General features: G+C 36.5%; 1 protein-coding gene across 2 annotated transcripts; it reads right to left on the reverse strand.

Annotated features, from left to right (window-relative positions):
- Positions 1 to 254: 254 nt before the first annotated feature.
- Positions 255 to 9,235, reverse strand: ELF3 (E74 like ETS transcription factor 3). 2 transcript variants are annotated; one of them, XM_073616106.1, is made up of 10 exons: positions 9,079 to 9,235; positions 8,612 to 8,779; positions 7,242 to 7,472; positions 6,366 to 6,416; positions 6,201 to 6,278; positions 5,693 to 5,779; positions 5,520 to 5,600; positions 4,154 to 4,264; positions 2,409 to 2,601; positions 255 to 1,754 (listed from the first exon to the last, which is right to left on the reverse strand). In XM_073616106.1, exons 2-10 carry the CDS (start codon positions 8,772 to 8,774, stop codon positions 1,640 to 1,642), a joined length of 1,110 nt encoding a protein of 369 aa, XP_073472207.1. In that variant the 5' UTR covers positions 8,775 to 8,779; positions 9,079 to 9,235; the 3' UTR covers positions 255 to 1,639. The 2 variants fall into 2 exon arrangements, with proteins under 2 accessions (XP_073472207.1, XP_073472206.1); XM_073616105.1 differs by having other exon boundaries at positions 2,409 to 2,604.
- Positions 9,236 to 9,634: the final 399 nt, after the last annotated feature.

Raw genomic sequence — 9,634 nt, forward strand, 5'->3', positions numbered from 1 at the left:
TGAAAAAGGACTTCATATGATGATCCATGAAGGCCCCTTGACCTGTACCCTATGTAAAATGGTCTCAAACAAAACAGTTATGAAAGGGGTTTTAAGAGTTCAATTTGGGGAGCTGTGTGTTTTGTCACAAGGAGCCCATAATCCTTTTCTATTATATTTGAATATCTTTTTGAAATTTACCTTTGATTTTATATGTTAATGTTTTCTTTTAAAATATCTTGTAATGCATAAAAAAAAAAAAAAAAAAAAACCACTTTAAAAACAAACAAGTGTTTATATTTGAAAAATATTGCATGCACTGTACATTCCTATTGTTACTACAAAGGGAAAACGTTGGGCATAAAATAAATTTATACAGAATGCCTTTTATACAGATATGTCTCATACCCTATCTTTCAGTAACATTCATCAAGTTTTCTTCCAATTTAAAAGGTTTTCTAATTGGCAAATCTGTACTCAATAGACTGCAAGTAATGGATTCCCAGAAAGAAAAAAAAAAAAAAAGTTTGGAGCAGGCACCATGATACTTCAACTTTTGTATATATTTTTAAATTTCATACTTTTATTTGTTTCTTTATACAAATTTCTAACTAGTAATATTTAACATATATACAATTGATCTTTAAAAAATGTATATTACAATGCACACATAAAAATGTCTTCATATAAAAAATAAAATATATACACAAATGACAGTCCAGCTGAATTATTAAAAGAATACAAAAATACATCAAAATAGTCAATAGGATAAGTGCTTAGGGAAAGTTATAATCTATCTAAAAGGCAATATTTACAAGAAATGTATATATTATCTGTACATATAGCACTAACATTATCATGCCTTTATTAAGGCTACAACTACCTTTCTAGAACTGCAATACTTCTACAAAATGATCTTTGCTTAACAACACTTTGTAAAGAACACTGCAGTGTTATTTAATCAATAAGGAAAACAGATCTACAGATATAGACATACAGCCAAATTTGTAGATTAGGCTTGAAACCATGATCTGATTTTCCTTCAAATTCATTAAATACCAGTGAATCTTAATTGGGTCAGCGGTTGATGAGCCATACACAAACTATTTGTTTTCAGACTGGGTCTAAAACAATCCAATCTGAAATTCATGCTGTGCACAGGTAGCTTTTCAGAGTCTACAACCAGAAAAGCTTGCCTTTGCAATATTTTTTTTCAAAAATCACTTCATTTCTACCTTTCAGGTAAAAAAAACAGATCATCATTGAAACAAAACAAAACTAATAGTCATAAAAATGTATGAATAGCTCTGCTGAAGCAAAAGGTTGTTTGGCTAAGGACTTAATCCCTTAAAAGGGATATTGTTCCATGATAGAACTCAGCCCAGATGCACATTAGGCTGTGTACATTAGCAACCATTTGCTCTAACAATTCACATTAACTACAGCAAAGAAACTGAAAGCCTTTTCAAATGGTAAAGAATATATCACATACAAAAATAAAACTGGTTTACAACAACCTACAGAAGCTAAAATATCAGCTTAATTTTTTGGCACCGTAATAATGATGCTACATTCATGTCCTTAGAAAAAAGGCTGAGGTCTGACGTAAACATGCACAGTGGAAGAAAATCCGCACTATGTACTATCTTCCATTCTGCATTTAACATCCTTGGGACACTTTGTCACTCAACCGCCATCCAGTGGAGTTCTTCCCAAATTTATATACCAATCTGCGACCATCTACACGCTCTAGGATTTCCCGTTTATAGTAGTATCTGTGAAAATAAGAATAATGACTTAATATATTTAAATGAAAGAGCGATTAGCTAAATTTCCAGAGTATATATTTTTGCATTATCTTGATTCCTAAACCTTCTACTTAGTTGTAACTGTTTGGTGGAAGCTATTGTTTCTTTATCCATTTGATTTAGTGATAAATGGTTCTTATCATTACATATACATATATATTCCTTGTATTAAGGCCCATCTTACTCTGTGCCTATATAAATCAATATTACGCTATACAACCAATTTATATTCTTTCATTCTAGGTACATTTTACACGCATCCACCCCTGAAGAGCGAGCTGGGTCTCGTGAAACGCGTCAGTTACACTAGATGCCTGGGGGTTATATGATTGCTATTACATCTATGTACCACTATTTATTTATTTATATGTATCCCTATATGTTGGTGATATCAATGCATGCATTATTTCTACACTGTATTTACCGCTGCTACATTTATTGGCTAAACTGTGCTCACCTCACTCAAAGTCCCAGGGTGAATTTTCTGTTTTGTTACCATTACATATACACTGTCAGTCATTTACCAAAGCTTTGGAACTTTTACTTAATAAAATGAAAAATTTACAACAAACAGCTTATGTCATAGCAGGGTATAGATGATTATTTCCAAGTGATACTAACCTCATGGCTCGACTAAGTTTCTCATATGTCATACTGGCATTCTTCTTCTTTTGTCCCCACAGTTGGGCCACTGCCTCTGAACGAAGGAATTTGAAGACCCCTTCAGTTCTATCTTCCCACTTCAAAAGGCCATCATTCAAATCTTGATTCAACAATATATCCCGAATAAACTCCCAGAGGTGTGTACCACGTGCTGCTAGGAAAAAAAATATTAGAAAGTTATTCAACTGCAAAATACAGTCAAAAGGTTTTTAAATGCAAAAACTTGCTTTGTATGGGAGAGCTGTTCTTAAGAAAAGTGAAGCTGTTGTCCATAACATTTAGGTTGATATTGTCCAGTGCTTGTTGGAAAAAGATTAAAGTAGAACTATAGGCAACATTTTTATTTTCATTTTGGATCAAGTAAGGGAGGGTTTATAACCCCTCACAGACTTTTTCGCCAACTGCATTCCATTGGGGAGATTTCCCTTCATTTCCTGTCCCATAGCCAAACAGGAAGTGAGAGGAAATCCCTGCAAATTGAGGGAATTCCTTGGGGACACCCAGGTCACCAGAACTAGTGTCCCCATTCTAAGATTTTCTCTCTGTTACTATTCTGTGAACAACCCAAAATTTAGTATTTTCTTTGACCTTCATTTTTTAATGATAATGGTAAACAGGACAAATAGAGAAGGTAAATCTCCTTAATGGGGGCACAGACAGCAATAAAAACCTGACAAGTTGTGTAATCCCTCTCCACTGTACCCAAAAGTAAAAATGTTTTGCCTTTAAATTATATTTTAAAGTTGTATTAAACCCTTGGCGTTGTATTAGATTAATGCATGAGTACGATAAAATAAACATTCCCCGGTAAACCATTTTCTAAAATTCCTACTCTAGCACTTGCAGTTTACACTTTTGGATGCTGCTGGCTCCTGTTTTCTTAGTACTGCTTCCCTGAACTTTTGGTTTTCACAAGAAAGACTTAACAGTGGACGGTGCCAGTGCAGTCTCAAGACAGTTCATTAGCCTGGAGAAGGACCGAAGGCAGGGGGAGGGGTGGAGCAGGGGAGTGCATTGTCATCCTAGGTTACAGGGCTGTGTGTTTCTATTGACAACAGTGTAGGGAGACACAACTCTAGTCCATGCATACAAAGGCAGCTCCATGGTGCCAGCTTAAACTGGAACATAGGCAAAAATTAAAAGATAAAGCTGCATAGTCAGTAAGTAAAGTGGTTGTAAAGGCTTAAGGGTTTTTACCTTCATGCATGAAGGTAAAAAACCTTCTGCGTGCAGCAGCCCACCCAAGCCCCCCTAATACTTACCTGAGCCCCATCTCAATCCAGTGATATGCACAAGAGCCTCAGCTGTCACGGGACTCCCCTTTCTCATTGGCTGAGACAGCAGCGGGCACCATTGGCTCCCACTGCTGTCAATCACATCTAGTGAGCCAATGAGGAGAGAGTGAGGGGCGGGACCAAGTCGCAGCTCTGTGTGTCTTACAGATGCATAGCGCAGGGCTTGGGAGTCAGTATGTACCAGTGCCCCAATGACCAGTGCCCCAGTCAAACTTTTAATACCACTTTAAAACTGCTGGAAGCAGTTAAAACAAAAATCGTAATATCACTTTAAATCTAATTTGATGTTATGGGCAACAGCCATTAAATCCTTTTTCTAGTTCTATTTTTTTTAAATATATCTTTTAATACATATTCACAACATAACTTTTTTTTTTTAATGAAGAATACTATTCCTTTTCTACTCACAGTGCTTGTTCTTCTTCGACTCCAGGATGTCTCTGCAGTCAGAGGCCAACTTTCTAGGTCTTCCCCGCCTTCTCTTGTTTGGTGCAACATCATTTTTGTTTGAGAACACATCTGAATGAGAGACAAAAACAAACAAGTTTATTATAATAAAAACAGCAGAACACACTAAATATCCTTGCATGCATTTTTTCCTACTTATAAATTAATCTGCACTTACAGTTTCACTTAGTCCCCCTGCAAAGTTCCACAAAGACTACCCCTGAAAAGGCCTGTTGATCCTAATAGTAAAGTCCAACTAATGAACTAATGCAGCTTGCTGTGATGGTGTGGCAACAATGCTGCATGGCTCCTAAATTCAGAACAGAGTTGCCACTGTGCCTGTTTGAACTACAGTGAGATGAAAAAAATAATTGCATTGGGGTGGCTATTAGCATCATCACTATTAGTTCACAAGCCTGTAACTTGTTAATCAAAAGCAGACCAAACTTAGTCCTATCCACTGCTTCCTGGATTGACAGCACTACCTCTGCTGCTAAAACCATCCCACTGTGATCTGCAATGTCTGGGAAGAGGAGCATGTCAGATATAAAATGGAGGAATTGGCTCAGTCAGAGAAGGTAAATTAAATGTTTTTATTTATTCTATGAGGATTGTATAGTAACTGGATTCGGTATTGTTTAGACTGTCATATAGGACCCTTTAGTTGTACATCTGCTACTTGAATTGTCAGTCATTGATCCCAGATGGGGGTCATGTTGACCTTTCTGACTTTTATTGGCAGAGGCCATGTGAAACATGAATGTCACCTTCACTCTTTATAGAAACATTACTTGCATGCAATATCAAAAAAATTTGAATATTATATCTTGAAGAAGGGATGTTACTGCTACAATATCATTTGTCAAGATTATTTATTGTAAAAATATTCCACAACAGAATGGAAAGTATAGTAGGCAAAATGTGCATGCGGGTACTAAAATCATATAAAATTTAGGACGATTCTTTTTTTCCCTGTACTTTTCCCTCCATGTACTATTCCTGCTGTAAACTAAACCAGATATCGTTATCTCAGCGCTCCAACACCTTAGTGTAATTGACCTATGGCCTCCAGTACTCATACTATACAGAATAAGGTGATCTCAGTTGTCACATTTTTTATAGAAGGAAGTATCTTCAGAAAACTCAACCTGACGACTGAAGGTTGTGACAATGAGGAAGTAATTTTGTAATAATGCATTCTCATGTAACGTCTGTTTTTTTTTTCTATTTGCATATATGATCAATTTGATTTTTTTTTTTGCATAAAATCATAAAAATATTGTCTAAAACATTGTTATGTTTTTATCTTTGTACAATGTTCTCTCACCTCTTTTCAAATGACTTTTGATATCCAGATCACTTCCTGCTGAAGAATCTCCAGCTTGTGGGCTATATGGCACTGTCCCTGCTAAAGAAAAAAAATTGGAGGTCATTGACCAGAAAACAACCCCTAAAGGTTCTAACAATAAAGCTGTATTATGTTCTTCAGTCAATGCTTACCAGATGCACAGGATTCTGGGCTTGCTGGAGAGATCGGATCAGAGTAATAACCTGCATCCATTGTCCTGTCGGCGTAAAAGTCGTAATCTGAAACGATAGATAAGAAGTCAATATTTTCATTTTCCATACTTTGTGCATATCTATTTTATTAGAGTTGTTGATTGTCTCTTATTAGCCAAGGATGTCCTATATTATACCTAAAATCAAACTGTCCCATATATTCATTAGGCAATCTCCAAATACAGGAGTGCACAACTCCTACAAAGGTTTGTTGATATTTAAAAAGGTACACTTTTTTCTTTTATTTTCCCCAAGTTATGTGCCAGCAACCAATGAAATCCCCAACCTCACTCTTTTGGAATGTTGTCATCTCTGTACAGAACACATGCATTTCAAATACAACAGCTGCTTTTACAATATCCCACACCCACTAGCTCTTTTATGGCTTTTCTCAGGCAAATCATATATCCCCCCCAACACCTCTAATTGTAATTCTAAGGTTCCATACCTCTTTCCTTCTTGATTTCAAGCTGCAGATCTTCATTTCGGATTAAGTCACAAATCAGATCCCACTGAAATGGGTCTCCTATAAAAATGTGAAAAGTCATCAACTAAAAGAGAAAACAAAAACACAAATGCTACAAGAAAAAGCAAAGTGAAAATGAAGAATTACCATTTAATTCATAATCGGGGATTCCAGTATTCACTGTTGGAGGAGTTTGCCCTGTAGAAACAAATTTTGGCACAGTTATATTGAGTAGCAACTTCACGCATGAGAATACGCATTTTTTTTTTGTGCAATTTATTTATAATATTAACCATAAGCCTTTAAGTATCATTATTTATTAAGGACATTTTAAATCTGATCTTTACACATTAGAGAAATCTAAGCACTTGCAACATCACATGGTTTCTGCTATGAGTGGCTTCTGGAGTGGACATTGAGGCAAAGGCAGCATATCAATGGCTCTGCCTAAATAATGACCACTTGAACTTTATTGGGGCAGTAGTCACATGATCAGGTGTCAGAGGAAGCTGGACAGACAACTACTGTTTAATTAAACTTTCTTGCTATTTTGTTTTTTTAGAGTATGGACATAGGTTCAGTGTTATATAGCATTCATGTGTTGCACGTTTTGGTTGCCTCAAATAAATCGATAATTGCTCATCGAATGTTTAGTGTACTTGCTCTGTCTGTGCATTTTCACCTGATGCTTTATAAATGGGTATTTGCACTTTTATTATTGTTACAATAAAAAGGTCATATCAGTGCTGGGACTAGGTCATCCAGTGCCCAGGGCAAATATGCCAAACTGCGCCGCCTCCCCATTTATGATGTGCAAGCTTAGGGGCATCCTACCCCCAGCATTCACTCGCTTGTCAAAATCACTGCCGCTGTCACTACTCCTGTCAGCCTTGTAACAGAAGAAAGGTGCCCCCATCCCTACAGTAACCAATAGCGCCCAGGGCAGCCTCCCCTCCCACCCACGCCTTGCCCCAGCCCTTGGTCATATCATGAATGGTTTACTAATTTTGGCTGAGTACTTACATTCTTTAAGCTGGCTCAAATGATCATAAAGCTTGTCTCCAAGTCCCCCAAACATCGTCCTCATATCTTGCCTGCTGAGTTGGCAAAGGCGTTGCCCATCCATGTCACATTGCTTCAGATCTATAGTGCTGGCATCCCATTTGTTCCTCTCTATGCTGTAACTGAACCAGTCTAACACTTGTTCTCTGGTCCACAGGTTTGGCATGTTCTGAGCCCACCCACTTAGGTCCACTGCAAAATAATAATAATAATTTTTAAAAATTCCATTTCCATTTTTTTTTTATGCAAACACACATAAGAACCCTGATTTCCTAAAGGAGTTAAGGATCTCCACACAATAGATTGTGAGAATATTTCACTAAAATTGTCCAATCATGTAAAAAGCTAAATTCTGCTCACTTATTTCATCTGCACATGATTGGATGATTGAAGTAAACATTCACACAGTTTGAGTTTACTGTGTGAAGATTCTCAGCTCCTTTAATAAGTTAGCCCAACATAGTGTAAAGTGCAGTGATGTAAAGTGCCCACGGGCCATATTGATTCGAAAAGGCGAGTAAACTGAAATGAACCTGTGTACACTTTAAACATACATATGATTGGATGTTTGAAGAGAATGCCGGATCAGTTTTCACATTAGTAAATTTGACCTGGATCACTTCACTTCATTTAAATTCATTACATTTCACATTTTATTGATAAAGTCTGGTTTGTGACATTGTGTTGCTAGAGGCTTCAGACAACTGACACCATTATTAGCCTACTTAAGATGCTTATTAGATAATTCAGTGCATAAGAAAGAAAATACAATAATAATAATAATAATAATAATAATAATAATAATAAATAATTAAATTACACACTGACAGTGTTATTTGAGGATGTAATTGCCTGTTTATAAATATGCTTACAATATGTATCTTCATCATGCAAACTAGTGGGAGATACCTGCCTCCATGTCATACGACATGATGGAATAACATAAATGCAGGGGTAAGGACAATTTGAAGGTGTTTGCATATTTATCAGGTGTGGCTCATGGTCTTCCCAGATTTGAGTTTTTACAACTACCTCCGGTTTCCATAGAACAGCACAGCCCACGCTATGCAAACTCAATGATATGCAGCAGAGGACACTCTACAAAATCATCTTGGGAAAACTGTGCCAAACTTTAGCACTTGCGAGGCTTCCTGCTTGCTTAATCTCACAATTGCAATGTATGTTTTTGAATAATGTAAATAATTTTGGAAAAAAAAAACATATATATATACACACACGCTCATATTTATGTTTTTTGTCCGTATCTTTGCAGCAGATGCTTTATACTTGTATATTGTTGTATATAGTATCATATATTTTTTTTTTTTTACCTGCTAGTTCACTGCTCGACTCTGGAATGGCAAAAGTAAGGAACTTGTCATTATCCAGGCTTGATAAAAGGCCAGGAGGCACAGGGTGAGCTTGGATTGGTGGATATAACGTTGTAATGTAGTTTGTAAGGATACTGCTCATGTCACATGTTGCTCCCGCCATTGTCCCTAAAGTATAACACAATAAACACTCAGTCTAATGCAAAACATAGTCTTTTTTTTTTCTTTGCAGAAAACGGACAGTACAAATATCTTTGCTCATCAAGTAGTTACTTCTATACATGCTTTAACTGCTTGTACTTGTATAGTTATGAAAAACATATTCTACAATGCTTTGTTTAAATAAAAAAAGTGTAATAAGCCTAAATTCAGCATACTGAAAATGCAAAGAACAGCTAATAAAATATAAGGAAGCCATAGTATATTGGAGAAGACCTCACTTAAATACAAGGTGAAGGTTAACATACCTGGGGAGGTTTGTAGGATCGAACAATCTCCAAGACAACTTAGTATAGCAAGTAAGAGAGCGAAACTGACTTATATACACCCAACCCATGAAACCTGATTCCACCAGCTATGTAGAGACTAAAGAATGGGACTTTCCCCAGGTGCATGATGTGAGTTCAGAGACCGCCTAGAAATTTGCATAGCAATCGTTGTCCAAACCTGGCTGAGGTGAAAAGGTACAGGTGGTTTAATCATTGCCAGAGGCGACAGATGTATAAACATGGCAATGTTTGCTATGCTACATCCAAGCTTTAGCTATGACATTTACTACTGCAGCTCCTACCCACAACCATTAAACGCTAACTACTTCAGTGGAATTGGATGTTATTTCAAGCAATCTGTTGCCAACTATATATATACTGAATAACTGTATTTTGCTTTAAAAGACTATTTCAGTGGGTCATAATCCTTCAAGTTCCCTTGCACAGTAAACAGTCTATTTGTCTTTAGTGAATTGACCCCATTGCTTCTAATTTCTGTAACACCTATACTAGCTGAATGCCAATATTGTTTAAA

Source organism: Aquarana catesbeiana, linkage group LG02, assembly GCF_042186555.1.
Source record: "Aquarana catesbeiana isolate 2022-GZ linkage group LG02, ASM4218655v1, whole genome shotgun sequence".
NCBI lineage: Eukaryota > Metazoa > Chordata > Amphibia > Anura > Ranidae > Aquarana > Aquarana catesbeiana.